This window comes from Andrographis paniculata, unplaced genomic scaffold (genome assembly GCF_009805555.1).
Source record: "Andrographis paniculata isolate CXL003 unplaced genomic scaffold, ASM980555v1 Contig60END, whole genome shotgun sequence".
In the NCBI taxonomy this organism is placed as follows: Eukaryota; Viridiplantae; Streptophyta; class Magnoliopsida; order Lamiales; family Acanthaceae; genus Andrographis; species Andrographis paniculata.
The window spans coordinates 1,060,237-1,076,076 of record NW_026137596.1 but is presented as its reverse complement, the minus strand read 5'-3'; the positions used below and the strand labels follow the sequence as shown (position 1 = coordinate 1,076,076).

Below are 15,840 nucleotides of genomic sequence, written 5' to 3'. Positions count from 1 at the left end.
TTACACTAAACAGATGAACAGTTGGGAAAGCTATATTGGTAAACATAGGATTCAGTGGTACACACATAAATCTACTGTGATTCTGAGGCCTATTTTGTATTAGATCTTTCTGCATTTGTTCCAGGAGAAGGATTCAACGGCATGGTTAGACTGTCACCATCTCCTTTCAGCATTTGAATCACAGCTTGCATGGATGGACGGTCTGCTGAACACCACTGGAAACACCACACCCCTACGACCGTAAGTTTCCTCAGCATTCTTCTTTCATTGCCTTGTGTGATATTCATTGTGTTCTCTTCTTCATTCAGTTCATTGTAAATCCACTGCGGAAAGTAGTTCTGTCTTGAATTAATGCCCCCAGACTTGCTATCTTTGACTATTTCGAGTAGCAACATTCCGAAGCTATATATATCTGATTTGTAGGACACTCTCCCAGAGGCTCTTGACAGCACCTCGGGTGCTGTGTATCCCACCGTCCCTTGACCACCGGTAATTGAAACACCACTTTGCTCTTTGGAACACAGCTTAGCTAGTCCAAAGTCACCGATCTTTGGGTTGAAATCTTGGTCCAACAATATGTTCTGAGGCTTTATGTCGAAATGCAGGATCTGCTGATCACACCCATGGTGGATACTCGATTCCTGCAGCAATCCCAGCAACAAGGTCTTGAAGCTTTTCTGGAGGTATGCTCTTAGTACCGTCATGCAAAACGAACTTTTCTAGTGAACCATTTTGAAGGAACTCATACACTAATGCACTTGTTATTCCTTCAGCACAAAATCCCACCTGAAGAACCACATTGACATGGTGAGTTCTCCCTATTATGCTAACCTCATTTATGAATTCCTCACCATTCCCTTTGGCATTGCCCAGAACCTTCACTGCAACGCACACTTCATCTGATAGCTTCCCTTTGTACACAACTCCATAACCTCCCTCACCTATTTTTTCATCAAAATGATTAGTGATCCTTCTTATGTCAGCATAGGTGAATCTTGCTATATTTCGAGCTCTGTAATCTTCCAAAAACTTTTCAATCTTCAGCTGATTCTCTTTATTTGTTCTAATTGAGGAGAACAAATGACAGAGAGCTACAATCACTGCAACGAGAACAAAGGAACCTATAGCTGCACCTGCTATCAATGGTCCATTCGAAGGCCCTGCAACAGGCCGAAGGCTTTAGAATGACTAGAACATATCGAATAATTGAAATGCTGTTTACCTTGACTCCTTGTAGGTTTCTTTACGCACTCGATCTGGTTTCCGCCTGCTTTGTTATTCAACCTGCATAACTTTCCTTGAGATTCACATTTGCGACAATCAGGTTCATCCCTGTCCAGCTGTTGATCTTCTGTATTAAATATCTTCCATGAAACTGACAAGATTTCCTGAATCTTTGTGCAGGAAGACAAAGAGGATGACTAACTATATGGATCTACAAATAGGTTTGAGAAATATTCACTGCCAACAGCGAAGATTTGGTATCCAGGACCACCAAGACATGCAACCAATTTATACTGATCTCTCCGTAAATCAGAAGAACAGTTGAAGAGTGAGTAGCTAGTCGATTCCATGGCAGGGAAATGGAATGGAGAGGCAACTCTTACCTTTCTGAGCTGCCTAACTCCCTCGAACAACTCTCTCTTGGTGCAGACTGATGGTATCTGTCTCAAAAGAGCCCCCGCTGTAAACTCCACGTCTGGTGGACGGTGCTCGTATATAAAACTCGGATCCTTGCATATAACAGATCTAGAGAACATGTGCAGATCAGATGCTGTAGCCATGACATCGATGCGATTCAGGAATCAAGATAAGGCTTCTCTTGCTGAAATCCATGCCTCTCTTCTGTATGGATTCGAACTTTCATGGTTCAGTGTGCACTGCCCCAACTGCCAGGGACAAGTAACGTAGCTGGCTCCGTGGAGATACATGCAGAGTAATGACATGCTCCGGTTCGAAAAGGAGTGTGTCTTGTGGTACGTACGGATTCTGTTACTATACTACAGATTGATTTCAAAAAGAACACTAGTTCTCACCTACTTTTGTTTCAATTTTTTTCAGCTATTTCCGAAGAAACGGTGCAGCTCTCGAAGGGATTAGCAAGTAAGAACTTGTTTTCTTGCCATTCATAGGTCTTCGGATTATTCGTATCTTGAGCTTGCTTAGTTAAATCCTTGTTTGGTGCACCTGCAGTTGTGCTAAGTTTCCTCATTTACATATGCGGTAAGCTCTACGTCTTTCCATCATTACATCTTTTAGCGAGGCAGAGATTCAATCGATAATTCTTGCATAATGCATGCTTACCAGGGTACGGATTGGCGGTGAGGATTGCGATAGGACTTCCTTCCTTGCTGGTGATTTTAATCTGCAGGTGTCGAAGAAGGCATTTGTCGAAGTTTCGTGACATTGAAGGTTTCCTGCAAGATCAGAGCAATCTGGCGCTGATCAGATACTCGCTGTCGGACATAAAGAAGATAACGAAAGGCTTTCAACAGAATCTAGGAGAGGGAGGCTATGGTTCTGTTTACAAAGGAAAGCTTCCCAGCAGTGGCTATGAAGTAGCTGTGAAGATGCTGAACAACATCAAATCCAATGGACAGGATTTCATCAACGAAGTCGCGATGATCGGGAGGATCCACCACTCGACGACATGTGCTCTGGTCTATGATTTCATGCCTAATGGTTCCCTCGACCGGTACATTTCAACGAGCAAAGACCGATCGACACCCTTGGATTGGAAGAGGAAGCACGAGATCGCAGTTGGCGCAGCAAAGGGAATCGATAATCTACACCGAGGCTGCAACATGCAAATCCTGCATTTCGACATCAAGCCTCACAACATACTACTGGACAGTGAATTCAACCCCAAGCTCTCCGATTTCGGGCTTGCGAAGCTCTACTCGAACAAGAACACGTCTTTGGCGCTGACAGCTGCTCGAGGGACGATAGCGACAATGGTAGCCGGTATTTTCCAAACTAGATGTACGATCATTTCGACAAAGGTAAGGAACATGAAGAAAATGATCATAGTTACATTGTGGTGCATGCTGATGGTTCCGACTGATCGTCCCTCATTGAGGGACGTCAGTCAGGAATGCTTGAAAGTGATGATGGAGATCTGGACATATTCGGTGACTGAGGATCAAACTTTTAGTAGTTATTCCAGTTGAATTTTGATTTATATAGTAATTTATAAAATTAAAAATATATACACGTGAAGATTTCAAAATTCATATTCTTTTTTTTTGCAAAATTCATATTCTTTTGGGCTTTAAAGAAATGGCCCATTGCTTATTTATTGACAGAACTGGGGCCCCACATAAAACTAGAAATCATTATAATAATCTATAACAATAATTGAATGGGGGTGGGTGGTGTACGACGTGGATTTGGGTAATATAATTATTTTTTGAACCCTGTTAATATATCTTATTAAAAATGTTGTAATAGTTATTTTATTATCTTGAAAAATTAAAACCAAACCGACCCGACTAATTTTCTATGTTTTTTAATTTTAATTTGTGACACATGGTTAACCATAATAATTGAGATTTAAACGGATGGTGACACGTGCCTATAAGCGGGTCAACTGACATTCCAAATCTAAGACATAAGTGTCCACGGCGGCCCACCTGCCACGTATCCACTCCGCATATCCATCCCAATCAAATCTCGCCATCGAATCGCTACCTTTCGGATCCACCGTCCACGTTTTCCATCGCTCAATCTGGACCGTCCACGCACTCCACCTTCAGGCTGACCGCCGTACTAGTTCGACCACTTGGCGTCAATCCCAGCGCCAAACGTCGCCGTTTTAATATTCGATTCGCCCGCGCCTCGGGATTATTATTCCTCATGCATTTGTTCGTTCGTTAGTATTCCGTAGCGTGTTTTTGATCTCTTTATTGGATTTTGTTCGTCGATTTCTTCTGCTTTTTGGACGATTCGGATTTGGAGCGTGCGATGATTTTGGATGATTTGAGGCCAGGATCTCCGGCGACGGAACGTGGATGTGGCCGCCTGGAGTTGAAGATGGAAGTAGTAGGTAGCGATGAAGGGAAGGAATCGAAGGTTTTTCGCAGGAAGAGAATGGATCTGCGGCGGGTGAGCTCGCTCTCGGTCGACGAATCCGACGAGGATCTGTTGTTCGGAGGGAACAATTTGAAGAAACAGAGATTCGAGGTTGAGAAGGAGCGAACGCGAATTGAAGATGCGTTTTCGGTTCGGTTACCGGAAATTGACGCCGCCGGAGCTGGAAGTTCTGGAGTAGAACCGCCGCCGCGCCTATCGCATGGATTGATGTCGGTTATTGGTCGGAGGAGGGAGATGGAGGACGCGGTGGCGGTGGAATTAGGATTCATGGAGAAAAGCGGTAAGAGTTACGATTTCTTCGGCGTCTACGACGGCCACGGAGGGCAGCGCGTGGCGCGCGCGTGCGGTGAGATGCTGCACAACCTGTTGGCGAGTGTTGTTGAAGGAGAAACCAGTAACGAGACGGACTGGCCGGCGGCGATGGCCGCCGGATTCAGGAACATGGATGACGAGGTGAATAAAATCGGCGCCTCGGTAGCTACCATGGGATCGACGGCGGTTGTTGCTGTGGTAGGAGACGACGAGTTAGTGGTTGCCAATTGCGGCGATTCTAGGGCGGTGCTCTGCCGCGCCGGCGTCGCTGTACAGTTATCCGACGACCACAAGGTATACGCACACATACATACGTACGTACATACGCATCATTTATCGACATTATCAATTTATCATTGATCTTACTTTCAATTGCATCTGTAAATTTTTCCTTCCATTAACATCAAAATTAGATGAAAAATCAGATCTATTCCAATCTGCAAAGAGGAGATCGAGATCGAGATCGTTTCAATTGGACTCTTCGAACAATAATAATGGCATTTCTTGACGTATTTTGGATATTTATTTTATGATTAAAGTTTTATTATATACAAATTTGAAATTATTGTAAAATCTAATATGATACTTGGACGTATGTATCTCTCCCATGTTATGAGTCCTCACTAACCTGAGTTGACGGTATTTGTCCATTTAAAAATAAATTAATTTTTTTAGGTCTCTTAAATATGAGATTATTGCAATTGCCCGTCCGCTTAACTTTACTTTTCAAGTTTAATCTATTGTAGCTATATAGTATCTGTTTTGTTTACTATACCAACGATGGTTCAATTACCCTACTCTCAATGTATTGTGCTTGTGTATTTAAATATTTATTTTATTAAGTTTTTGTTTTAAAAATACATGTGGCGAATCGTGTCGGTACAGAGGCAGCATAATATATTGGTAGGATAACTGAACCCGTGGACGAGCCGTGATTTTGATATGAACTTTGTTGCAAGCAAAATCTCTTTTCGATTTTAATTCGCTGTGAACAAGTCACATTTTTTACTCTAATTTTACCATGAACGAGTATTGTTTTATATTCGAGAGAGCGTTCTTTCTGATTGATTTATGAACTATTTTGACTATGTTATCTAATTTAGTTGATAGAAATTTAATCTAAATTTTAAACTAATTATCTAAAGCATTTCTAGCGACAAGAGTCATTGCTAATGAAAAAACATGTCCTCCAAATTTGCAGCCGGACCGGCCGGATGAATTGGCGAGGATCGAGCTCGCCGGAGGGAGGGTGATCAATTGGAACGGCCAAAGAGTCTTGGGAGTTCTTGCTACCTCAAGATCCATCGGTGAGTACACAAAACAGAACATGAACAAACCAAAAACTGCGATCCAACATCGCATTAGTTGCATCGACTTCTATCAATTGATCGTCAAATTGTTTTGCATGCAGGGGACGATTACTTGAAACCATATGTGATTGCAGATCCTGAAACAAGAGTCATGAATCGGGGCGAAGACGACGAGTTCCTAATTCTAGCGAGCGACGGATTATGGGACGTGGTCTCGAATGATCTAGCGTGCCAAGTCGTGAGGCGGTGCTTCCAGCGGCAGATTCGGAGCCGCCGCCGACAGAAAGATGATAAACAGAAGTGTGTAGAAGAAGAATGTGATGAGAAAATTGGGGAGAGGGGTGGCGGAGAAGCAGAAACAGCAGCAGCAATGCTAAGTGAGTTAGCCATGGCGAAGGGAAGTAGGGACAATATTAGTGTAGTTGTAGTTGGTTTGAAATTTTGATTTTTTCTTTTAACATATTGAAGGCTTTTTTTCTTTCTTTCTTTTTTTTTTTTTTTTTTTTTTTTTTTTTTTTTTTTTTTTTGAGGTTGGGTTCATGATTTTAGTAGTAATTTCTGTGGGAAATTAAGAAAAATTAGATTAGTAGTTCTTAATATAATATTGTTGGCCTGAAAGTAATTTGGCCTTCTTTACTTTCGTATTTTTTTGAATTTTTTTGGTATTTATTATTGATAAAAAAATTTAAAAATCATATCAAACTATCTATTTTTATCTTATACTATTATATAATTTTCTAGTTTTTTTATGTATTTTATTTTATACAATACTTTTTTTTTTCTAAAATAAAGTATTTATTTTACTATTTTTTATAGTTTCATTCCAAAATATTTTTTATATTTTAAAAAAAGTAATCATTTATTATCAAAATAACTTTTATTTTTTATTTAAAATATAACTATATAATTAATATAATAATTATTTTATATAAAGAGACGAAAGTGTCAAAATTTTATATCTACTATCACTTATTAATAAAATATTTTTATTTTTTTATTATATTGGGAAAGAGAAATACTATACTTTTAGAAAAAAAATTTCAGTCTTTCATATATTTCTATTAAAATTTTATATCCACACTCACTTAATAATAAAATATTTTTACTTTTTAATATACTATAAAATTTAAAAAAGTTATTGAAAAGAAGAAATACTAGATTTTTTAAAAATTAAAAAATAAAAAATAAAAATCAATCTTCATATATTTCGATGTAATTTCATTGTTGCTTATCTTCATCAACCTATAAACATAATTGTGGTAATTTTTCAATACAGACCTCAAAGGCAAAATAAGTCCTACAAATCAATCTTATTGCACATGCTCTTATTAAATTGATAATTTCGAATTAGTTACGGTCTCCTCACTCCAACCGTCATCCTCTTTTCTACCACCACTACCTTCTTCACTACACTTTTATCTCTATTGTTTGCCGATATATATAATCTGTGTTTTTCTAACAATTCGACATTTTAAGTGAGACTCATTTTACATTAAGACATCTACTTTTTGGCTCCTCCACCACCATTAACATGTTGCCTTCCTTCTCCTTTTCCAGCATCACCCTCGCCTCCTCTGCCACCTCCATCTCCACCTTCGAATCCAATTGCTCGCTACAGCCTTGCCGGTCTCATTTCAGCATAACAATTCAGTTCATCTTCACCTACCTTTTAAATTGAAATATTTATAAATATATATTTGAAAATTTTGATAGTTTTTGTTTGTAATATGTCACATGAAATAATAGTAATTTCTACTAATGTCAAATATTTTTAAAACTTAATAAAAAATTCTGTCTAAGCGAAATGTACAGAGTTCGATCAATTGGTCTTTACTTGTTGGACTTTACTTTTTGAATACTTCTGGGTGTGTTTGTTTAAAGGATAGGATTTTGGATTGTGATTTTGAATAATAAAAAGATTTGAATTAGAATAGCTGTATGTTTTGAATTAAATTTTTTTTTTAATATAATATAAAAAATAAAAAATAAATATTTGTTTCGATATTTTTTTAAGAAAATTTTTTGTATGAACAATGAAAGTCTTAAAATTCCCCGAAGAAACCCATTGAACACAAATAATTGTTGGACTTTGAATACTCTTATCCTTCTAGAACATCTCCAACCAAATCCAAGAAATACTTGTTGGATTTTTTTTTTAAAAAAATCTCATTAAATAGTATTTTAATACTCAATCCGTCCCATAATAAAGTATTTATTTTTTTATTTCAATTCGTCTCATAACAAATTATCAATTTTTTCATTTTAGTCCATCTCATAACAAAATATCTATTTTATTTTTTTTAGTAATTGTACTATCTACTTAACATTACAAATACCCTTACAACTTACAATATATTACACAAATATCATTATATTTATATCACACATATTAATAAAATTATTTTAATCATTTTTGTTTTATTCCTACTATATTCCAATATAATACTAATATTTTTAAAATTACATGGATATTTACTTATAAAATTTATTAGTTTATATAATATTTAAATATAATATTTTGTAAGTAAAAATAATTTATTTTTATTAAAAATTATATATATTAAATATTTAGTTTGAAATGAAAAAATAAATAATAAACATATATTGTTTGATTTATAAATTAACTAATTATTTTTTGTTTTTTATTTTTATTTTTGTCATTTTTATAACAACAACAACTGTACACATCTATTGCACGAGCCTATTACTATTAATAAAAAAAATAATATATACACATCTTTTGCGTTTTATTATAATCTTGTGGACAGCAACATCTGTATTCGTACCGTGACAACTGTACTATAATGATGATGGTAATTATGTAATATGATTGTGTTGGGTAGTTGGTTGAAAAATAAATACTCCTTCCGTCCGTCTAATATAATTTATCCATATTTTTTATTTTCGTCTGTCCGATATAATTTATCTATTTTTTTTTTGGAAATATAATTATACATTTTAATCTCATTTTAAATTTTAAATTTTATAGTTTTTTTAATTTTAATTAAATTATTTAGTTATCTTAATCTTAATCTATAATTATTTTTATTATACGATAATTATTTTTACTAATACACTTCTTAATTACTTACTAATCATATTTTACCTAAATTCTCGTATCTAAAGTAATAGGCCCATAATATATGGGACGGAGGGAGTAATTTTTAATATATAGTATATATATAGTATTTATTTATTTGAAAATTTATAAAAATAAAAATTAGTTAATAAAATTTTGTGTTAGAAACTATTTAAATTTTTTTAAAAAAACTGGAAGTACATGCCACAGATCAAATAACAAAATTTAGCCAGAAAGTTGTTACTAATCAATCAGTGGGTCGTTATTAATTTATATATTTATTTATTTATTTATGCAGTTTTGATTCGTGACCAAACTCAACAACAACTACTACTATTATTTATTTCAATTTCAATTACGAAATCATGACCACGTGGCCTAGTTTAGGTCCCTACCACATCATTCATTTGACTTTTATCATCAATTTTGTTATGATTTCCATATTTTTATTATTTATGTAAAATAAATAAATAACAAAACGCTTGCTTTGTTGCATTTTGAAATGTATTGGGACAATTTGATTTGGGCGTGTGTGATTGTAAATAAATATTAACGTGATCTGCAACATTTGTTTTTGACACGAGTTTTTAAATGGGTAGTATTAAGTAGGATAATTTACAAATTATGTAATGTGATTTAGAAAAAAATAAATATTTTATTTTTTTTATTTGGATAATGTGAGAGGATAAGTATAATTAATTATTTCCTATTTTGAAAATGAGATTGCAAGGTATTTGGGACAGATGGAGTATATAAAATTATTTTTTTATTAACGTGTAAAAAATATTGATGAATAAAATAAGAATGGAATAAAGGTAATGATTGGCACGAGATTAATGTGATTAACTTAATTAAATCACAATCAAACTACTTTTTTATCGATCCTCTTTGCATTCGATTCATGTCTTAACCATTAAGCATAATTATACTATGTCATTAAAAGTTGTTAGTAAATAGTATTTAGTATATATATATATATTTTTTATTTTTAATTAATTAACTTATATTTATTAAATATATTTTAAATAAATATAATTTATTTAAAAATAAATAAAATGAAAAATAAGTTAAATATTACTATTAAATATAGAGTCTTTATTTAGTATTTTGGTTTGAAATAATATAAAAAATTACTCCCTCCGTCCCAAATACCAGACTCCCCGTTCATTAGATAGAAAAGATCACCAAGAGTTCGTGATCCGCTGCCGAACTTATTCCAATTCAATGAGCATTTTCAATATTATGCCTTGAGGAGGACTCGACGTTGCGTTTCTGTCCGTCCCACATACCATGTCACTTTCATTTTTTGAAAATGATTACACACTTTAATCTCATTTTAAATTTTTTATTTTTTATTTTTTATTTTAATTAAACTAATTAGTTATCTTAATCTTAATTTATAATTATTTATATTATAAAATAATTATTTTCACTAATACATTCTTAATTATCTACTAATTACACCACTTCTAAAATATAGTCAGAGACGATATTTGGGACGGAGGAGAGGGAGTATATTTTTTCTTGGTCTCATAAAAATATACTTACTCCATTCCTTAACAAATGGTCAGTTATATAACAAAATATTATCCATGGTATCATACAATATGGTTACTTTTAATTTTTTTTTCATTTATTTCTACTATATTATAATCTAATACTAATATTTATTAAATTATGTGCAAAAGAAAACAGGTAAATAGATATGAAAAAAAAAAAAAAAATATTATTCTCTCTTCGTTATTCAAATCTATTTTCACTTTCTTCGTTGTCATTCAAATTTATTCTCTTAAAATTCATGTTCGGTCAAATGAGCACTCAATTGGATGACGAATGGAGTATTTTTTATTTTTGTCCGTTTTAAAAATAAATAAAAAAATATTTTTATTTTATTTAACGTAGTAAATATTTATTTTTTATAAATTAATGTAATATTACAGTAATATTAAAAAAATATAAAATTATAAATGTTAATTCTTTTTCTGGTTGGAGGGGTACGACAGTACACATTTTTTTGGGAATTTTTTTCCGTTTGTTTGTCGTTTTATTTGCTTTCGTTTTTTTTTTTTTTTTTTAGAGAGAGAGTATACAATCTTGTTTGCGTCGATAAATGCTCTTCAGTACGACGCTCTCTCTCATTAATACCATATTTTCTTGGGCAGACACGCAGAGACAGTAGTGTGAAGAAGTAGCCAGAAGGATAATATACCTTCGCGATTCTTGACATTTCTTCATTCTCAACTTTCAACAAACACTCAATTTCCTCTTCCTTCACCGATTCTCGCCGCCTCCGCCACCGCCACCTCCACCGCCACTTCGCCGTCACTTTTTGGCGCTTTTTCAACGATTCCTCTGAACCACCGACAACCAGAGCTGGTGTGTGTTATTATTTTTTTTTTAAAAAAATAATTTTTGATTTTTTTGTATGTTCATATGTAAAAATGGTCACAGCATGCAGTCATTTGGGGCGAGCACACGATCCTTTTTCGTGTATTGTTTTCATCGATTTTAGTAAATTCTTCATCAGGCCATTTTTACTGGAATTAGCTTCTTCTTTGCTACAGTGTTTATTTTACCCTATTTTACGTAAACCCTAGCGTGCTCTCCGTGTTGTCGAACTGTAAATTTATATGTATAAATACCTTCTGTAACTGAAAGGATGGTGCTTGAAGAGATACATACATATAGGGTTGGGGGCGGGGGGTTCATTTTTCTTATAGGAACTAAGGGGATTTAATTTTTCATTTTTGTCGAAAATGGGGATGTGCGAATGATCTTTTGTTTTCACTTATAGTTTTCTGTGTTGTATATTAGAATTTCATTGTGGCTTCACTGTAGATCTTATTATATTCAGAGTGTCGGAAATAGGAGAATATAGGTGTCCAAATGTAGAAATGTTATAATTAACAAGATTCTCCTGTTGATCTTCCCTTGTCATTTAGTAACATTAGTTCAAAGTTGGCTTGGGCTCATCAAGAATTTTTATATATTCCTCTACCTTGCACCATTTTCAGCCCCTATTGAGTCGGCCAAAGGTTTACTTTTTAGTTTGGACCTGCTCTCACGTTCTGCTACTAAATGCTCTCTTTGGACATTCTTCAAGGAAGACTTTTTTTTTTCCCTATGTAATTGAGTTACACCTCTCTCCATTTCTCTGTCTATGCTGTTTTTCAATTTTCATGAGTACCTATATGTTACCTTATTCATATATCTTTGGTGTTTGATGTCCTTCAAAGGTCAAGGATAAGAGTTGCTCTACCTTATTTATATATTATGAGGCTCTGTTTTTGGCTCTTTTTGGCACCTGCCAATTAATTGCTAGCTGTGATTTAGAATGGTTATTTATCTACGAGGATTTTGATTGAGCATGGGTGGTGGTGGTGTTTAGCTAGAATATATGATTTTATTTCATCTCTTTGGTGCTTAGAGACTGGATCCGCAGGAGAAAAGGATATTATATGGACATTTACGCAGGAAAAAGTTTGGAATGCCAGAAGACTATGGATGGGAGGGAGAATGATGACAATGGTTTGGGCCAGGCTATGGCTATCCCATCTTGTTGCCTGAAAGCTAGGGCATCCGCTCCTGAGCTTGACGCCAAATGCCACTCTACGGTTGTTTCTGGATGGTTCTCTGAGTGTCAGTTGTCCTCAGGTATCAGAACATTCTTTCCTTTGAGGTATAGTTTAGCTTCTCATCAAAGTGGGTTAAAAGTTTTACTGATTGCTTGACATTGATTGCAGCTGATACTGTGAAAGAAGTGTTTTTTAACAACCCAATGTGGCCAGGTATATTTCTTGATCCTCATCTAGACAATGGGAGAAATTGATTACTACGTTATTATTTAACTTGGGTGCCTATCATTGATTGGATCTCTCATGTGTTCATTTACTTTGAAAATATTTGCGGAGATTTTCTTGATCCTCATTTATCAAAAGATATTTTTGCTAGATTCTGAACACTTGTTTCATTTTTAGTAGACAGAAAGGTTGTATTTTTGGACGTTACTATTTTTGTAGAAGTATATGAAAAGATGAGCTCTGTGAGCTAAATTGAAACTTTGATCAATTTTTCAAAGTGATATATAATAATATATTTCCACATAATCTTATAAATGCTACTTATATCTCAAGCTCAAACAAACCTTTTGATTACTGTATAAATTAAATTTTATCTTGTGTAGTTTGAGAATTTCGGTGTTTTGAAATTGAATTTTTTTTAGATGGAAAATAGCTTTGGGATTTATTTATTAATATATTATGGAAAATAGATATTGGATGTGATGTTTTGAATAAAAGATAGATTTTAGATGTAATTTTATAAATGGAACATAGGTGTCGGATGTGATTTTTTGCTGGGAGAAAAAAATAATATTTTAATTTAATAAATAATGCAAAAATCTTGTGAAAACACAAACAACCACACCCTCTAGTATTTGAGTTTGAGGAGAAAGAGAATAGTAATTCCTTCGTTCTAGCAAGTAGCAACGTTGTGATTAGTATGCTATAACCTTAATTCTTCTATGCTTTTTAGCATAGTATCTTGCTTAAGCAATCCATATCTTCTTTAGGCGAAGCACATTCTCTGAAAGTTGAAGAAGTCTTGTTCAAGGAGAGGTCTTTGTTCCAAGAAGTTTTGGTTTTCCAGGTTCTGTATTTAGTAGTTCATGGAAACATTTTTTTCTTAATATTCTAATCTTGTTGATGAAAGAAACATTTTATTATTGATTACCCTTACAGTCATCAGGATATGGGAGGGTGCTTGTGCTCGATGGCATTGTTCAGTTGACGGAGAAAGATGAATGTGCCTATCAGGAGATGATAGCCCATCTCCCTCTTTGTTCCATTGAATCACCAAAGAATGTAATATATGATTTCTAAGTCTCTTTGATAGTCTAATATACTGATATTTTTCTTGATATTTTGATTATTCTCTTTATATTTCATTTAAATTGGGAAACAATTTTCTCTCATTTTCAATCTATGTCAGCTTCTGTGGCTTTATTACCAAGCCAAGTAGTCATAATTGCCTCTACTCTTCATGGTTCATCTACTTGATTATGTACTTTGATGTTATGGATACAGTGCTTAAAGCAATTAATCTGTATGCAGGTTTTGGTGGTAGGTGGTGGTGATGGAGGTGTTCTTCGCGAAATTGCCCGCCATAGGTCTGTGGAGAAGATTGATATTTGTGAAATTGATCAACTGGTGATTGATGTGAGTGGGAATGCTTTTGTGCTGCACTTATTTAGTAAACTATCTATTCCTTGCTTATTTACCGGTTTGGTTATCTTCCATACAGGTAAGCAAAAAATTCTTTCCAGACTTAGCAATTGGTTTTGAGGATCCTCGTGTGCATCTTCATGTTGGTGATGGTATGCCTATGATCTACGAGCATATACTCATCCTTTTGTGGCTATTTTAAATCATGGAGGATGCTTTACAGGGAACTATACTTATTCATTAGTCTTTCTGAATTTTACCTTTTGTTTTTATTTTCATTCATGTTATTTTTGCTTTCAAATTGTGTTTTTTTTTCGACATTGTGCTTTTAACCCCCGCTCTTAGCCATCTAAATTGTTGAATATGATATATACCTGCATGCTACTTCCCAAATGGCTGATCAAAACCATTTTCCATTTCTAATATCATATGCTTCAAGACAAAGTTCTTCCATTAGTGCATTCTAGATCAGTTTGAGTTGTTTGCATTTGAACGTCTTGGCCCATAAAAATCACTATTATTATGAATATATATTCTCCCATTTTATGCTCAACAAATGACTATTTTGACAGCTGTTGAATTTCTAAGGCAAACTCCTGAAGGAAAGTATGATGCAATAATTGTCGACTCATCAGATCCTGTGGGTACGTATGCTGTTGTAAATTCAGAAGTTATACCGAATCCCGATCGATGTGCTGTTGTGGAGTTGCTCCCCTTCATATATCGTTTCTGATCTGCAATTCACTATAGTTATCTTATAATAATCGATCAGTTTGGTTAAGTGTTTGGTTTCTCATCATTATACTGGGATCTTTCTATGCAGGTCCTGCACAAGAGCTCGTGGAGAGGCCATTTTTTGAGAACATTGCAAGAGCATTAAGGCCCGGTGGAGTTCTCTGTAACATGGCAGAAAGTATGTGGCTTCATACACATCTGATTCAGGATATGATTTCTGTATGCCGCGAAACATTCAAAGGTTCCGTTCGTTATGCATGGACTAGCGTTCCTACATATCCGAGGTAAATTTTATCTTCGACCCGAAACATGTTGTGCCTTCATGATTTGGTAATCCCATTTTTCTTTTTTTGAATCCGGTTGCAGCGGGGCTATAGGATTTCTGCTATGCTCGACTGAGGGGCCACCTGTGGATTTCGCACACCCTATCAATCCTATTGAAAAATTGGAGGGTGCGATCGGGTATAAGAGGGAACTTCAATTCTACAATTCTGAGGTATACCTACAGGAGTGTACACTAATGTTTTCGTATCGACTTTTCAAGAGTTCATTTTTATTGAATTGCACGGGGCAACAACACACCTCTTTAGAGATTAGAATTCGAACAATAGTGTATTTCTTGAAGGCTCTTCTAACATTTTTATCATTTTGGACCAACAGATGCATCGAGCTGCGTTTTCATTACCGAGCTTTGTCAAGAGGGAGGTGGAAGCTCTCCGGGACTGACTGCTCTCAATGTATGTTCGAAATAAAGGCGGCGGCCGCCGCCGTAATTTGATTTGTGTTGAATTATTGTCTGTCTATCCCTGGCAGTGTACAAGTTTTAGAGACCATTTGTGTAATGTGTAGACGCAGCACTATTTTTAGACTACCATGGCAAGAATATTGAAGTTGAAACCTTCCATTGCAAGTTTATTTTCTGAATGTGTTATATTTATTTTATATTCGTATATTACTTGTATTTGTATTTAATATTACCATATTATTATTATTAACGAAAATAATCGCAAAAGGACATGTGAATGCGTACGCTACATAATCTTTGTTTAATAAGGAAATCAAGAGAAATCGTGTTTCACAGTGGTGCGCT

At 34.7% G+C, this 15,840-nt stretch overlaps 3 protein-coding genes and 1 pseudogene across 5 annotated transcripts; 3 read left to right on the top strand and 1 right to left on the bottom strand.

Moving 5' to 3' along the window:
- Positions 1–89: 89 nt before the first annotated feature.
- LOC127259451 (rust resistance kinase Lr10-like) lies at positions 90–1,784 on the bottom strand (annotated as a pseudogene).
- LOC127259931 (rust resistance kinase Lr10-like) lies at positions 611–3,214 on the top strand. 2 transcript variants are annotated; one of them, XM_051287550.1, is made up of 8 exons: positions 611–683; positions 774–807; positions 1,238–1,324; positions 1,405–1,552; positions 1,654–1,976; positions 2,062–2,103; positions 2,194–2,223; positions 2,308–3,214. In XM_051287550.1, exons 5-8 carry the CDS (start codon positions 1,940–1,942, stop codon positions 3,168–3,170), a joined length of 972 nt encoding a protein of 323 aa, XP_051143507.1. In that variant the 5' UTR covers positions 611–683; positions 774–807; positions 1,238–1,324; positions 1,405–1,552; positions 1,654–1,939; the 3' UTR covers positions 3,171–3,214. The 2 variants fall into 2 exon arrangements, with proteins under 2 accessions (XP_051143507.1, XP_051143506.1); XM_051287549.1 differs by lacking the exons at positions 611–683; positions 774–807 and having other exon boundaries at positions 1,194–1,324; positions 1,405–1,976.
- A 617-nt stretch (positions 3,215–3,831) lies between these two features.
- LOC127259617 (protein phosphatase 2C 51-like) lies at positions 3,832–6,350 on the top strand. The gene is made up of 3 exons (XM_051287048.1): positions 3,832–4,698; positions 5,606–5,711; positions 5,816–6,350. Exons 1-3 carry the CDS (start codon positions 3,964–3,966, stop codon positions 6,157–6,159), a joined length of 1,185 nt encoding a protein of 394 aa, XP_051143005.1. The 5' UTR covers positions 3,832–3,963; the 3' UTR covers positions 6,160–6,350.
- Positions 6,351–10,924: 4,574 nt separating this feature from the next.
- Positions 10,925–15,674, top strand: LOC127259618 (spermine synthase). 2 transcript variants are annotated; one of them, XM_051287050.1, is made up of 11 exons: positions 10,925–11,169; positions 12,268–12,447; positions 12,537–12,581; positions 13,364–13,440; positions 13,533–13,655; positions 13,905–14,009; positions 14,095–14,167; positions 14,588–14,659; positions 14,839–15,034; positions 15,117–15,246; positions 15,411–15,674. In XM_051287050.1, the coding sequence occupies exons 2-11, from the start codon at positions 12,294–12,296 to the stop codon at positions 15,474–15,476; spliced, it is 1,041 nt and encodes a 346-aa protein (XP_051143007.1). In that variant the 5' UTR covers positions 10,925–11,169; positions 12,268–12,293; the 3' UTR covers positions 15,477–15,674. The 2 variants fall into 2 exon arrangements, with proteins under 2 accessions (XP_051143007.1, XP_051143006.1); XM_051287049.1 differs by having other exon boundaries at positions 12,223–12,447.
- The last annotated feature ends 166 nt before the right edge of the window (positions 15,675–15,840 follow it).